Source organism: Lissotriton helveticus, chromosome 7 (genome assembly GCF_964261635.1).
Source record: "Lissotriton helveticus chromosome 7, aLisHel1.1, whole genome shotgun sequence".
NCBI classification, from domain to species: domain Eukaryota; kingdom Metazoa; phylum Chordata; class Amphibia; order Caudata; family Salamandridae; genus Lissotriton; species Lissotriton helveticus.
In genome coordinates this window covers 1,010,884,192-1,010,899,990 of record NC_136068.1, presented here as the reverse complement: position 1 = coordinate 1,010,899,990, position 15,799 = coordinate 1,010,884,192, and the positions used below count along the sequence as shown (strand labels likewise).

General features: G+C 43.0%; 2 protein-coding genes across 6 annotated transcripts in view; one reads left to right on the top strand and one right to left on the bottom strand.

Moving 5' to 3' along the window:
* MRPL22 (mitochondrial ribosomal protein L22) overlaps positions 1-14,225 on the bottom strand; it is a 71,802-nt gene extending 57,577 nt beyond the window's left edge. The window contains exon 1 of one of the 3 annotated variants that reach the window (XM_078653697.1): positions 14,114-14,225. In XM_078653697.1, the coding sequence (XP_078509823.1) occupies positions 14,114-14,186 (73 nt within the window). In that variant the 5' untranslated portion in view covers positions 14,187-14,225. Of the gene's footprint in view, positions 1-13,798; positions 13,888-13,914; positions 13,937-14,113 lie in introns of those variants that run through there. The other 2 variants (XM_078653698.1, XM_078653699.1) reach the window with 2 other exon arrangements.
* A 436-nt stretch (positions 14,226-14,661) lies between these two features.
* GEMIN5 (gem nuclear organelle associated protein 5) overlaps positions 14,662-15,799 on the top strand; it is a 384,438-nt gene continuing 383,300 nt past the window's right edge. Inside the window, exon 1 of one of the 3 annotated variants that reach the window (XM_078653694.1) lies at positions 14,662-14,888. The gene's annotated coding sequence lies outside the window, so the exon portion shown is untranslated. The remainder of the gene's footprint in view (positions 14,889-15,799) is intronic. The other 2 variants (XM_078653693.1, XM_078653695.1) reach the window with 2 other exon arrangements.

Sequence of the window (15,799 nt, the reverse complement as noted above, 5' to 3'; positions counted from 1 at the left end):
TGACTAGATAAGAAAAGTTAAGAGTACCCCGGGTTGGGGGTTCATCCAAAAATCCCCCTCAGCCCAGATATTAGGGATATTGTTATTTTTTAGATTTCACCCCTTCTTCTTCCACCCTCATAGAAAAGTCAGAATTGTACCTTCGCACGTCCGACCGACACCCCTCCTTTACCTCAGCTTGAATCACCATTTGCTAGAGGTTGGAAGACCCCACCGTGAGTATAAGCGCGACTGGACTAGTGTCCGACCAAGTAAAAGGAGTAAGTATTTTTGAAGCGAGGTCACCAACAAAAATTGTCTACTATTAGGAAGGAAGGAGAACAAAGAGCTCGACCCCCAAATAATGAATTAAAAGGAATACTGAGAATACGCAACACGCATGACAAGTCCTTTTGCCCAAAATAGCTCTGTGTTTTGTCTTAGGTTTCCGTACTTGATGTATGTACTGTCGCACCCTATCTGGTATTTGTGTGTACGTAAACTATGAATTTATGTTTTCCCTCAGCTTGTGTTTTATACGTGAAACCGACCCGTACTGTTCTATGTGTGTGTACACCGAATAGCCTATTATTATACACGTCTCTCTCTCTCTCTCTCTTTATGTTGTACGTGTACTAATAGCCTATTTGGTACACACGAAGCGCTCTCCCTCTGAGGGCTCCCTTGCTCCCTTTTTGAATAAATGACGACACTGTACCTTGCCGGCACAGGTATAATTGGCTTTAGACACGACAGTGTTTGAACAAATTGACAGAAACAAAACGATCGTATTTTGCCATATTACTACCTCTCTTTTCTGTAAAATGATGGAACTTAATTGGCTGAGAAAGAAAGGACAGGTAAGACGACTAAATGTCCCCTAATCTGACCCTTAAAGGGGAACTATATGTCAGTGGCTTTTGTTTTAGTGCTTTAGTGACACCACCCTCATCATTCGGATTACCACCGCCCATTGCACAAAAGTAGAATGTCCGAAACGTCCCCGTGTTTCCAGAATAGGTCCCAGTTCTGTAACCAGCCGTCCCAGAAAATTTTAAAGACTGTAGCTAATGACCTTGTTTTTAAAAGATAAATCATCTAAAACTGATAAAAGTTAGCCGTTGCTGTCAGAAAATAAAGAGAAAAAAAAATGCTTAACGTATGTCCTTCCCTGGAAAAAGTAGCTGTAAGCCCATGATAATAAGCACTTCACACTCTTATGAATTAGCAGACCTTGAAGAAAAATGTAGCTCAACAGGATTTGTTATAGAAAAACACAAGTTTCTACTGGAGGAGCCGGTTTGAATTCAATGAACCATGTAATTGTTGGATATCAGACTTCTTGCCACGCTCGCGAATATAACAGGAGTAAACACCAGACAGACATGATGTTTGAAACTAGAAAGATACTTGCAGACCTGCACCACAGCAATGATGCATGAGTTAAACAGCATCCACCGATGTAAGGATCACTAAGCATCCACCCTATCGTGACCAATAAACGTTTCCCCAACTTCTTGGGGTTGGGAGAGAAATTAAAGTGTGTAAACATCTTCCCCTGCCAGTTCTCTACGACTTGTTTTTTTGTACTCATTTAAAGATAACGTGCGGTCGTCGGAGGAGAGGGGCCGGACGTGACGTACAGCCCGGCTGCAGATTGGGGAATATCTATAACTTCGACCAAGGTGGAGCCACAGAGCAAAGAGTTGCGGGACAAGGCACCATTCTCAACGTGGAAAGTGAAGGAAAGAAGGGCTGTCCAGAAGCCCCTGCTTGTTGATGAGCTCGTGCCGAAAGTCCCAGCCCATTGTGCCCGAGTGATGGGCCCACTTGCTTGAAATTTCTGCTCTCCTTGGTCCGTTTCAGCCATGATCCCACTCCGCCCTCTTTTCCCTCGGCCTCCCAAAGCACGCCCCCATCACCCCCTTTTTTTCCATATGGAGTTCTTGAACTTGACTTAAAGAAGAAACACAGCACAAAGATAGAATAGGGTTTGTCCCGAAAGAAGATCGGAACACGGGTATCCCGACTAAAGTACCTATGGTAGATTAGTTAGGTAACAGGACAAACAGGACTGTGGTCCGAGAACAAGGAGCGGCCACACCCTGCAAAACGACATCTGAATCCGAGCTGGACGCATAGCTCCACCGCCGGTGCTCAACAGTGCCAACGAAAGAAGAAGAATAATGAGAGCCTACCAGTGATGGCTCGCTATAATAAGACACTGGAAAGACGAACCCTTTTCTTTTTTGAACATTACCACCCCTTGACTGTCACTTGTATTAATTTGAATTCCTCTCCCAACCACTTAGTATTGATTAATTACCCAATTGAGCTTTCGAAACCTTACATCGGTCACTTTCAACTGTGCATGAGTAAAACGTTAACCCTGTATCATGATGACTGTAGGTGCTTAGTAGCTTTTATTCTGCCAGACCATTTTTGTATGACATCATGTTTGTATTCGAGCGAATCTCCTACATCGTCTAAAGTAATGTCCCCGCCTCCAAGGTCTAACCCATGACGCAGCTAATGTAATTTTGTATGCACTGTCTCCCCGCCCATCACATTGACTACATATGGTTATGTGCGATTCTGTCTGCATTGATAGCAGAATTATGTCCACCTATCTGTAATGCACATGGGCTACCAAGGCGAATTATATAACTAATGTCAGCTTGTACATCCTCACCTATGACATGAACCGAAATGAACTAACTTATGATAAAAACTGGGGACTGTGGAAAATGACTAAAATTAGGTCTATATAAGCGGCGTTCATTTGTGTTCACCTCAGCCACCATTGAAAGTAAAAGGAAGATCGTGAACCAGTGACCACACCATCTTGTCCCTTTTAGGCCCCATCGTGCACGAAAGTGGCAGCCATTTTGTGTGCCTTGGCCTCTCTGCCCACTGCCAATAGCCTGCACGTCTCTCCCCCTCACTCCCTGGCCTCGCAAGCATCCCCCGCGCCCTGCCGGCCCCCGATCTCTCCTGCCCGGGCCATAAATGCACCTCCAGCGCAACCCTTCCTCAGAGCCACATCCCGCGCTGAACCCCCACACTCCCTTCATCTCACTCCTTTTGATAACCTCTTCCTCCCTGCCCGATTGTCCGGCCTGATCCCAGGCCATCACCTAGCCCAACAGATGCAGTTTATTGCCCCCTACAGCAGGAACTCACCCCATCAAAGGAGCGGGGATTAATCAACGCCTTCACACCACAAGATCCGATTGATCGCCCATATTCCCGCTCCCAGCGGATTGTCCAGCTGTGCGATAGCCATCACGCTGAGATTGGGGTGGGAACCTCTACTGTAGATATGTGTGGGAACGGGCCTGAAGTGGGGATTCCGGGGATGTCTTTCCGTACATCAAAGCATTGCCAAGAACGTGTTGTATGCAATAAAGTCATAAACCTGTGTATAAGAGGCCAGGCCTCAGAGATGTTGTTAGAGCACCTCGAGAAGATACCCTGTTGTCTGATCTGATGTGTTCTGCTCCGTCGGAATAAACTCCTGTTTCCTGCCTTCCTGTCTCCGGCGCCTGCCTCTTTGTTTGGTAATCTCGAATGGTATGAGAGGCGGCTAACGCCGGGCAAATACTGAAGGGTTCTTGGTCGAATTCGGCCCTACCTTTTTACAGATAGACGCGATGGGTGCAAAACCCCAGGGCCGACTTTCTACACTTGGCTTGGGCTGCCCAGAGGTACACGAATACTGGAATCAAGTCTTTGATGCCATACAAATAATGACGACACCTAATATTGAACTCACCCGCTGCTAGCCCTGTTGGGTTATACCCAACTAATCTCCACACCACACAGGAGATATATTGCTGCTGTACTTCTGATGGCTAAGCAGTGCGTTGCATGCCGTTGGGGCAGGGGAAGGGCACCTACATTTAAGGACTGGCTCAATGACTTGGTATTCTGCCAAGAGCAATTGTTCACTTATGCAGAGCTACTCCCGCGCACCTCCCAGCCTAGGGACATTTGGGGACCCCTTACAAGTTACCTCATTGCCTTCCCACCCGATATCGACCCTGGGAAGAGCACATCTCAAAGCACTGCGGCTGCACATCAGAGCTAAGACTCAAACACCATCTGAAGCCTATTCCCTTTTGCAACACACCCTTCACAAGTCGTTGTTTAATCCTGACACTCCCAACTCGAGATATACTTGATAAGATGTGCATATTACAGGACTGATTAGTAGCGGAAATATGTTACAGGTAATGTGCCTACAATGCCATAAGGGATCATAAAAGGAGCCATTGGAAGTACAAGTCACTAGAGAAGAACAAATACGTGTTTAACTTTCCACACTGTTGAATCTCAACTGAACATTAGCACTGTAACCTTATGTACATGTATTGTGCCTAACTTGAACTGCCTTTATTATGAATGTACTGTTCTATTGAAAAATTAATAAAAATATATATTTTTTTTAACGCAGAAGTACTAACATGTATGGTGAAAATTGTGGCTATAACCTGAGAAATCTAATCCTGTGCGTACCTCAACAGTTCTCATGTCTTGTTCATGAGGCCTTCATTTGCGATTTCACGCTCATATTAGTCAGAAAAATACAATTCCTCTCTTGTAACACTCCAAAGCATTTGTTCACCAAGTGCACTGTTACCTTTTTTTCTAGCGCCAGGATATACTATTGGGTAACTGAAAGCGATCAGGAGGAAAGTGTAACTAATGTCTATCAGACATGGTTTTTCAACATTTACAAAACAATGAATTATTGGATTCAGCACATACAGTGAGGGGGAGTTAATTCAAGTATATGCGGCCTATGTAAGGAAAGGCTCGTTCACCAATGTGGGCCTTGCATAACTTCGAAACCGAGAACCGCATAGGATGACAGTACCACACAAGGCAAGAGGGTTGGTAGTGAATCAACTAATTTAAGATGTATTTAACTGTGACGCCCTAGTAAGTTCTGTGACAAAAGCATAGGTCTTTAAAAGGCAACATGTTTGTGGATCTGTGTTTTTCCCTCTGCTGCAGGCGATCAGGGCAACTGATTGGCCATTGCAGACTTCAATCCCCCGAGTAACAGAGCTAAGAGACGGGGCACTCATTTGAGGCTGGTACAAAATCAAAAGTCTCCCTCTATGAAGCCCTGCCACCGAAGCCTTCCGGGCCAGATGAGCAATTGCGTGCAACAGATTCGTACAGAGAGTGCGAGTGACAAGAGCCTCTTTAAGTCCCCATCTGCTGCATAACTTGAGCAAGGTAAAAGGCGCGAGGTTAACGGCACCTGCTGTCTGGGTCTGTTAGGACTTGGAAAAGATCACGGCCTGAAATTCTGCTCTTCTAACCTAAAACCAGCAAGTAAGACTCCTGCTCCCCATAATCAGAAGGTAATAATCATACATCTAGAATAGCCACTTCTGAGCACAGCAGACAGCTTTCCTAGCAACAGGATAGTCACTTCAGACATGGCCCACTACCATGCTACAAGGCGAGGCCATTGGCTCCTGGCCAACCACTTGGGAACAGCCAAACCTATCCTTACAGGTCCCAAACAGTACTTACTTACTGGATACAGTACACTTTTATTCCAGACGGTGGAGATAGTTGATCCTGAACACAGCCTACAGCAAAAATAGAAGAGGGGATAGGCTACGGACAGGCTACAGACAGACTACAGGGTGGAGATAGATATTCCCGGGTTTAAATATACAGCCACAGTAGGAAACACAGGGTGAGAGTAGTTACAACTGAACTCCAGGAGATCATCCTCCATAGATCATCAAAGCAGGGTTAATAGCCACAGGATATTCAGACTCGCTATGCCTTGTGTACAGTCCCTTAGACCTCATGGGGGATAAATACAACTTATATTAATGGACCTCCATCGACAGAACAGCCTGCCTACAAATAAACCATACCACTCTATGGACCTGCCCCCCCTCACCATATTCAATGCAACCTTGCAACTGCAAACCAACACCCCAGCTCCAATTACAGCCCCTTCAACTTTGCCCTCTGAGTTACTCTCCTCTCACACCAACAGGGGTCCTTATCATATAGACTTGCCCTCCAACTCCACTGAAGGCTACAGACCCTTCATAAATGACCCACACTCCCTGCACGCATCTCTACTTCCGAAGAACTCCATCACAATAAGAAGACAAGGTCCATTCAACTAAGCTGCCTGCTACTCTGCTGAGATATATGAACAACAACCATTTTAACATATTTATTCTACTCTCAAATGCAGCACTGGGCCTTAGATTCATCACAGAAACATAGCTAAGCAATGATTCAGTGTCCACATACCACAAAGTCATCCTGCCTAATTACATACAGCATCGTCAAAAAACATGTTGGCAAAATTGGAAAATACCAACAGCGATCATCTTTAAAAAATAATTTAAAAATATCCTGCATCAATGACCTCAGCATGACTAATTGCAAATACTTGCATACAAGATGTCAACCCACTGCAAAATTCACCTTCTCCTTCCTACTGATTTATAGGTTGTCTCCCAGCAACAAAAATTAAAGAACGCTTTACCAGACACAGTGTCCATGACTCTACTAAACTAACCCAACCTCGAAAACCTCAACATTTGGTTTGACAAGAACGATTTAACAACGCAACATAATTACATCAGGTATAGAGGCCTTCAACCACCAACAAACCATATTTGCCCCACTAAGACCTCCAGCCACAAATGAGATGCCATATTTGCCCAACCAGCACATACCCCAGTGACTGACAACTGCCCCGACATCAGGAGTGACTGCCACGTCATTACTGTCAAGATTTGTCTACTTATCAATATTAACAACTCAGCGCTGGTGGCAACCCTCAACAACATCTCTACATATAAACAACTCGCAAATAAATTAAGCTACCAGCACTTAACTACCACCAGAAGTGCAATTGATGAGCGACCACAGGAACGTATCCATCTTTTACAAATGGATTTCCTCTGGATTGGGCAACCAAACACCACTAAAATACTCTCTATCTGGGTTAACCTTAAATTTATAATACTAAAAAAAAGACAGCTGGGCCAAAGCAACCATCAAACCTACTAAACGACATTACTACTTCAGATGCACAAAGGATGTGGTGGACTGTGCAGCTCCACAACACTCTTGCATAATTCTGCAATACAGAGTGCCAAACCAAGGAGACTCCCACGTCAAGCTTTCAGTGGCAAAATCACCGTGGAACTTGTCTCAAAAATCATACAACTGGAAACTACCTTTAGAACAAAACTGAACCTCTGTCAAGACACCAATCTACAATCTCACCACACCTTGAAAGTCCCTTCTGAGAAGGAATTCTACATTATCAACACAAACAGCCATATTTCATCAGGATCACCTTCAGACCCAACCACCTCACAACTGGAAAAAGAAATCTTTAAAGCACCCTTCGGACAACCTGTGCAAAAGAAGTAGCTAGAAATACACTAAACAAGTCACTAGAGCAAGGGTAATTCTCATACATCAAACCACTCCTCAAAGTAGAGAAACAATCTGTGTAACACAGAAAACTACTACTCAAAAGAAAAAAATGTCAGCGCTTTAACTTTACTGAGGAAAATACCCTGATGTCAGATCAGCAATATGGTTTCAGATCAGGTAGAGGCAAAGAATCTACCCTCTTATCTCTAAGGGACAACTTATAACTCGTTATCCACCAGAAAAAGTGGCTGCTCTACTATCTTATGGACCTGCAGCTTCAGCATAATCTACCATCAGACTACTATGGAGGCTCCATTATCACTGCTACTGGAAAAGGTATGAAGTATAATCATTTTGAGTGACTAAGACATTATACCTGTGAACAGACTCACAGGAAAATAGGTGAGAAAAAAACAGGACTTTGGAAACTATGCTCTAGAAATAGACAAAAAACGATATTGTTTTATCTACAGTTTTATTTACTACCCAAGTCTCAAAGAATATTTAGTTATCAAGTGTAAGCTCATCTGGTTTATCATTATTATAAAAGAAATTGGGCACACTACACTGAGCAATAAAAATAAATATTCGTCATAAAATTAAAACCCCCCAAAAAATCATTAGTTATTTTTATATCTTGGAACTAAAACATGGTACCAAGTAGTCTATCCTAGTTCTGAATCCCTTTTTATTGATCATGGTAACAAATAACAACCCAGAGCAAGCCAAACACTTTAGTAACCCTTTAACAATCAATCTTCACACCATGAAAGTTGTAGGTATAAAGGTATATCCACTAAGAATTCTAATTCCAAATCCTTTATAAGACTTATTTAACCGCTCTCATTAAAAGATCCATTCTCTCAGATCCTTGGCTCAAGATGTTCCATTTAAATGAAAGAATAAATGTGCCAGTGAAAGATGAAGGGTTTTTTTCAGTCTCCCTTTGGCATTATTTTTTCTGTCAGAATCCGAGCAATCCTCCAGATCTCTCTGCCTAATTCTAACAAACAGGGGTTTATAAAGAGAACTCCCCTGTCTGATAAGAACACCTACACACTTATCGTTGTTTCTGAGCTCAGCAAAAGTAGATTGTATCAAATAAAAATCAAAAAACATATACACAGGCTTGAACATGTAACATTTGTTTTTTGACCAATATATAACACTCTAAACGAAAGTTCCACTAACTGACCAGTTCTAACCAGACAGAATGAGCTAAGAAGACCTATCTTTACTTTTTTCTTTCCAGGGTAACTCTAGAACTTCACACATAAAACGGCATAACCAATAGGAAATCATCCAAAGTTTTCGCAATACCTTTCTTCTAAACAGACACACTTCTGAAATAAACCAAACTATTGTCTCAGGCACTAGATGGCTCGCTATCCAAAAGCCTTTAGGCCAAAAGACTTACAAAGTACTCCAAATGCTGCTAATTCATTCTAAAATTGTGTCAGAAAGCATTAGGGTGTGAGCACGGTTGGTTAATGCTCTCAATGCAAGAGCAGCAACAATGCTGCATGTTAAAACTATAGGCGTAAAATCAAACTTAAAATTAGATGCTAATGCTAGAGCACGGGTCTCACGGTTCGATCCGCAGTGCCGGCGGCAGCTCAGCCCAGCACCATGCAACTCTTGGCAAAAGCTTGCTTAATCTCCCCGACAGCCCACAGCGCCTGGAGACCCTTAGGGGGTTTTAGTTTGCGCTTTACAAATACTGTTTGATTTTATATAGTTTTTTTTTTGTTAATTAAAAGAAACTCTCAACAGCTCCTCCTTAGAATTAAAATAATTTAGTCTAAAAAAAAGTGTTACCCCTTCTGTGAATGAAAAGAAAAGGCATTGTATAGAAATGTCACAAGCCTAAATGTTAGCGTGTACTCAATAATTAATGCATGTATGAGTGCATAAAAACTGAATGAAAAAAAGAAAATCGATCTTCTTATTGTTCTTCGTCTGGCAACAATGACATCAAAAGCTGCATCAGTCTCTGGAGTTTGAAAAAGAAAGGCCTGAAGTAAAGCAGCAGGTTCATTGTCAAGTAGCGGTGAGATGATATCCAGGAGCTGTGCAGCTGCATCCAAATCGAACAGGTTGTCCTCGTTTTGAGCATAAATGTTTATAGGAACCTCTGCAATCATTATTCCTGACAAAGGTCAGCCATTGCAATCACAGGTCAGTGAACCACAGCATCTCTTTCGGGAATGAGAAGTAATTATGGCGTTAATCCTTCACCTGTGTTAAACTTTAAGCTGCTGCATTGTCAATCATGTCAATTAGTATCAATTTTGAGACATTTGCATTGGCAGCACCTCTCTCAGTTGTATTCTCTGTTCGAATTCTAACTCAGGTTCCTGGTAAGTGTTTTTTTTTTTCAGCAGAGGTAGCTCCTTTTTGGTCCATGGTTACAGACTGAAGCTCTGCTTGCCTAAGAGCAGGCACTTTTTCCTTTTTTGAAGCCTTCGTCGCGATGTGGAAGAAGTGGTGCCAGGGTTACATCAAACTGATGTGGAAAATGTAACTCAGTTCCATTGGCACATTCAGCACTATCTTCTATGCACATCTCAAACATAAAATACCGGTTTGCTGGTACAGTCAAAATTTGATTGAAACTCATAGCATAGAATGGGACTAAATACTGCATCCATGGCAATATGAACTATCATCCAATCCTGTCTTTGCAGTTCTCAACTGGTGGAAAGCTGTTCATTTTCTTAGAAGCAAGATATGCTCTCCAAAAGTTGTGTAACTAACTTATCCACGTATTTTATGTGATCAGATGTCATCATCTGTAACGTAGACATCATCCACGTATGATAGATACTTCCTATCATACTGTAAAGGTTTAATTATTCTTGCAGAGAACATGCCAAGGTTATTTTATGCTTTCTAGGCAACCTTTACTAGGCATACTCAATTCCATTCATTGAAAAGGCAATAAGATATTACAATTCAGGAGGCATCCCTACTATTAAAAAAAAAAAAAAAAACTTCTCACATAAACTGTGCTTTCACGCTTTTTTCTGAATGAGTAATCAAAATTGCACCGTGAGCATTCGGCACAGCATGGGTCTGGCGATGTTGGTTCAAATTGTCAAGGTCTGCCTCCACCAGATGATAGCTCAAATATGATTTTCATAATGGGAAAATAGAGGAGTTCATAGTAGATTGCATTGGGATAACCATTTCCTGATAATGGAGATGTTCCACCACTGTCACTGGGTTGTGTCAGACCCAGCTCTGGGGGGCTATGGGGCAGGAAGGACTGGGCCTCAACCATGTAGGTTGAAATCATTTGCCAAGGATTTCCAGGGGTCAGATGTAAATTGGCTCAGCAAACTGGACCAAGTACAACCCTTTGTGTACTTGACTCAGGCTTGCAAGGTCGAGCAGTCAAAGGCTTCTCAGGTGGAGGGTGTGGGGATGTTTGAGCTTAGCACTCAAGAATCAACCAAAAATAACAATAAAATTGTTGTCCAGCCCAATGCTTAGCTTTACAAGAATGAAAGTAATTGACACAGTTGTACTACACATGTCAAAGAATGCATACAAGCCAGTTATCCTGGGTATTATCTCCTGCAGGCACTGCTCCCTCTTTGGTGGCCACCTGCCCAAGGTTTTCTTCCAGGTTTTCGGTTCTTCCATGTGTAGTAATCGGGAGTAGGGTGAATCAGATTCTGGGTGCAGTCATTTGGTAATCAATGCACTCAGTCTTTTAGCAATATCACTCATTTTAGGGTTGGCATTCTCTTGAGTCCTTTCCAATGATGCCATGTATGAGGTTTGTCCTACCGAACTATCAACAAGAGCCTCTGAAAATAAGCTAGTCATTTAGTGTTCAATGAATTGAGCATTTACCACGTTCAGCAGTGAGCCCTCCCATTTTCCACTGCAGAGACCCAGTGCGGGGTATGCACAGCTGAGGTTTCAGATTCAGCTACGACTGTCTTTGGTGCTGTGGCTCTGCATGAGTGGGTTCAGACTGCGTATCAGGCAGTCGCCAGCTTTGAAAGGATGTAATCCTGAGCAGAAGGAAGGCAGGTCAAATCTTTGGTGGGCCAATGGCAAATAGAGGCTGAGCACCTGTCCAAGTTTACAGCAATCAGAAAGATGCAGCCCCAACTGAGTTTAGGGTACTCTGGCAGTTGCAACCCTCATTTGGGCCTAGAACAGTCACAGAGTTGCAGCCCAGACCAGGCATTCAGCAGCCATGCAGTGGAGCGGTCATAGTACCCACCAGAAACTGAAGTGTGAGACTAAGGAATCCAAGGGGACCAACACTACTTATTGCAAGGTAGGGGTACAATACACCGTGGATAATGGCACACTGCGTAGGACATGGTGGTGCACTGTTTGGAACATCCCTGATGTGATGATCATAGACTACGTGTGTGGGATTTGTCAAATTGTTGACTGCTTATTTTAGGTCTCTCGTGTTTTTGGATGACATCTAGTGGATCAAGAAGTTAGCCCGATGTTGTTGTTCAACTTATCTTAATTAGAAGGTGGAAAACCACTTACCTTAATATGTCCAAAGTTTTTTGCGATGGGTTTTAAAAAGTTCATAAGCAATTAAAGTGTTGCAGTCACTTTCGCTCAAAGAAACATTGGGTAGAGCCCGGTAGGGGTGATGCCCTTGACACTGTGCTCTAGGACACCAACTTACCGCTGAACAAGTACATAATGCGCCACTTGGATGTAATATGACAAGAGGTAATCAAAGAGATCAATGATTATATAGTGCAAAATAAAACATAGTAGACGATGATTGGCAGGAGGCAATGCAGAGCCCCTAGAGAAATAGCAATACGGGGCAAATTTCGATTAATCCAGTTACGAATTTTGCACAGAACATACTACTCCTGTACACTTTTTTTTATAGGATTGAGCGTGCAGACTCAGATCAATGCGCGAAGGGTTGTGGTTTACCCGGCACGTTCTTTCACATTATATGGGAGTGTCCAGTGATACAGCGATATTGGTCAGGGTGGCTGGTGTGTCGACGGGGGTGTTGGGCATACACATACAACCAGAGGTATGCTGGCTCTTACTGGGCGTCACTGGGGAGGATAGATGGCCATCACACACACAAAACTGGCTAATACTAGATAAACGCAACATTACACGGCTGTGGGGTGCACGCAGCCTCCCAAATTATCGGACTGGATGACCGACATGGACTGATGTCGCCTTGCTTAGAGGGTGGTGTATGGGAGCAGAGGATGCCTTAAGAAGTGGGAAAAAATATGGAACCCCTGGGAGAAGTACAGAGCTTAAGAATAACGGGACTAGATGTGTGAGGATATGAATGCACAAAACGACTCTGGAGGTGATATATTGACCCGCTCAGGATGTATAAACCTTACTGGTCTGCAAACAGCAGTACCCTCCGCATATTGTACTTTGTATTTCAAATGCTGACATGATATATGCTGTGTATCTGACTGGAACTGTTTTCTTTTTTCTGTTCAGTAAAAATACTTTCCTTAAAAAAAACTAAAAAAAACATAGTAAATATGCATCTTGGTGAATAAGTGGGGTATAGTGATCTCCTCAGATCGATCACTAAATTAATCTTTTGTCCTGAATTTTTACCGTCTGTCCTAAATTTTTACAGTCATTGCCCAGAATTTACCTCCATGCCAGATGGTCACCCTAATACGGCGTAGAATTACAGGATGTCACTTTCAAAAGTCATAGGGAGCAAAAGGGCAGTGCATGTGCAGAGGCAGCAGGAGCAGAGCTTTAGAAATTAAACCGGGGCAGTGCATGTGCAGAGGCAGCAGGAGCAGAGCTTTAGAAATTAAACCGGTCACACTTCTCTTCCCCCTCCCCTGTACTTACCCAAACCCGCCTCTTGCTGCTAGAATCTCCAAATAAACACTTTCTAGGCCCTTCCCTCTTCTAAATCTCTGGTATGCTTTTCATTCCAACTAACAGACTCATACGTCCACCACTCAAATTAATTTCATATTTCCCTATACTAATTCACCACTAATCCTGTTTGGGTTCCGGAGAAGCGTGCTACTCACCAAAATAGCACTTTGATGCCTCATCAGGGGTGCCTAGCACTATATAAATGCAAACCCTTCCCTCTTCTATCCCTTCACTATCCGTTTTCAATCACAATAACAGACCCAGACGTCCAACACTCAAAATAATTTCATATTTCCCTATCAATTCACCACTAATCCTTTTCGAGTTCCGAAATAGCGTTCTACTCGCCCAAAAGTGCTTCGACACCTCATCTGGGGTAGTAAACGCTATATAAATACCATTTCAATAACCACAGCTCTAAAGTCACCACGGAAGACACGGAAACATTTTTTCCCCCACATAGTAACAAAACATAGAAAACACCTTAGCATTCACACACCTCGAATGGTACAGCGTACAAGCCCCCATGTATGAGTGGTAGGGTACAGAAAACCACATTGGAGTAGCAAGCGCTATATACATGCTGCTACATTTTGCAAAGCCTGTCAATGTCACCCATTTCAGACGTGTCCTCCTAATTCTGTGACGGGTCCCCTCGTGCCACTTGTGTCCTTGACCGCCCTGTGCATGAACAAAAAGCTCCTGGGCTGCCCACAAAATCACAAGTGAGCTTTTCTCGTTACAATAACTGCTTCTCACTGAGTACTCCCTGCTACTAAACTGTAGGTTTCTCGTTTTTGTGACCCTCGCTTACCCTGTGATCCTGCCATTCTCGACTCTGGTGTGCGGGATGCCTGTCTCCGCCTGGCCCGCCCCCAGGAAAACATCTCCGGTCGCCATATTGGAATGGGCAAATGCCGTAGGTCAATACTGAAAAAGTGTATAAAAGAGAGATGGTTTCTGTCCTGAATAATACTCGTGTGTACAAAAAAAGGGTTAAACCTTGTGTTCTAACATGGGGCCCTGCCTGGGGTACTCCGGCTATATATCTATGAGGGAGACGGCTATGAGTAAGGACAGTGGCACGTTTTACAGTGCATCTCTCCGAGTAGTCCTTGTTGAAATGAAATGCCTCCAAATTCAAATAAAAAAACACAGGTATTTGTTTTATTGCACACCAAGGATTAAAAAGCATTTGCTCGTTTCTTGGTTTCGATTCAAAAGGTCTTTAACAAGTGAAAGCAAACCACGGTAATTGTACCGTGATTGACAGGTAGGGAGTCGAAAAATGAATTACAATAGGTTGGGTAAAAAAAAAAAGAAACATCCGGCCCGGAAAAGATTATTCGGCTACCCGGAAAAGACCGCCCCATCCACACGCGGGCTGGCTGTCACTCCAGGCTCGTGCAAGGAGAGCCTAGTTTCATGTAAGCCGCATAGTTACTCGTGGTGAATGAAGATAGCGCTCTGCAGTCCAGTTACAGGCGCAGGGAACTTCACGGGTGGAGACTGCGCTTCAGACGAAACGCAGCAGGGGTTCGGCAGCATCTTTTGAGCATCCCAGAGCGGGCACACAGCGAAGGGGGCAGGTCAGTCGGAGCGTTTGGTGCATCCTAGTTACAAGTAGATCCACATGTGCAAGGCTTATAGGACTTTTCGTTCGTGGGATGTATGCGAGATTTACATGTGAATGAAGGGTACAACCACAATCGGACCCAAATGACGAATGGAAATCAGGGATATATACATCTGTGACTCCACTTGGTTCAGGAACCGTACACAAACCTCCAGAATAAAGGCACATGCACTGATGCTTGAGCACCAGACGTATGTCTTTTTATTAAGACTTTTGGTAGAGCGCTGTCCACTACTGCCTTATATTACTTCAGAGCTCCGGGGTTTGATCAGAAATAACGGAAGTGAAATTAGAGTAAAATCAGCTAAGATGAGACTCCCCATCCGATATTATTGTCCACAACCCACAGAGAGTCAAATTCAATTATAATTAAATCGCAAAAGTTAACAAACGTTACAAAATAAGAGCCAAAAATGAAATTCTGTAATTTGTGGGTGATAGTATAAATGAGCATGACAGTCTATTCTTTTTAAAATATTTTGTAATACTTTTATGTATACAAAAGGTATAATTAAACTATAACATATAATTATTTGATTAGAGTGTTTTGACTCAATACACCATGTTTTTTTTTTTTACACGTTTCTTCAATTTTCAAATTTATTTCCAGTAAAACTGTTTTTCTCTCAATGATACATTTGTATTCCAAAAGTGCTATGCGATCCAAAAACTACAGCTGGCACTTGTTCTGCAGTGCATGTTCCTATAACAACGACTTCAGGGTGTAAAATATGAGATAATGCTTCCTTATATTCAAAGTACCTTTATTTCTGAGCATCATCAGTGGCACCTTTTTTTAGGTCTCGGCAGCGAGACCTATTGTTGTTAATATGCCTCCCAAGGGAGACAGGCAGGTGCACAAGC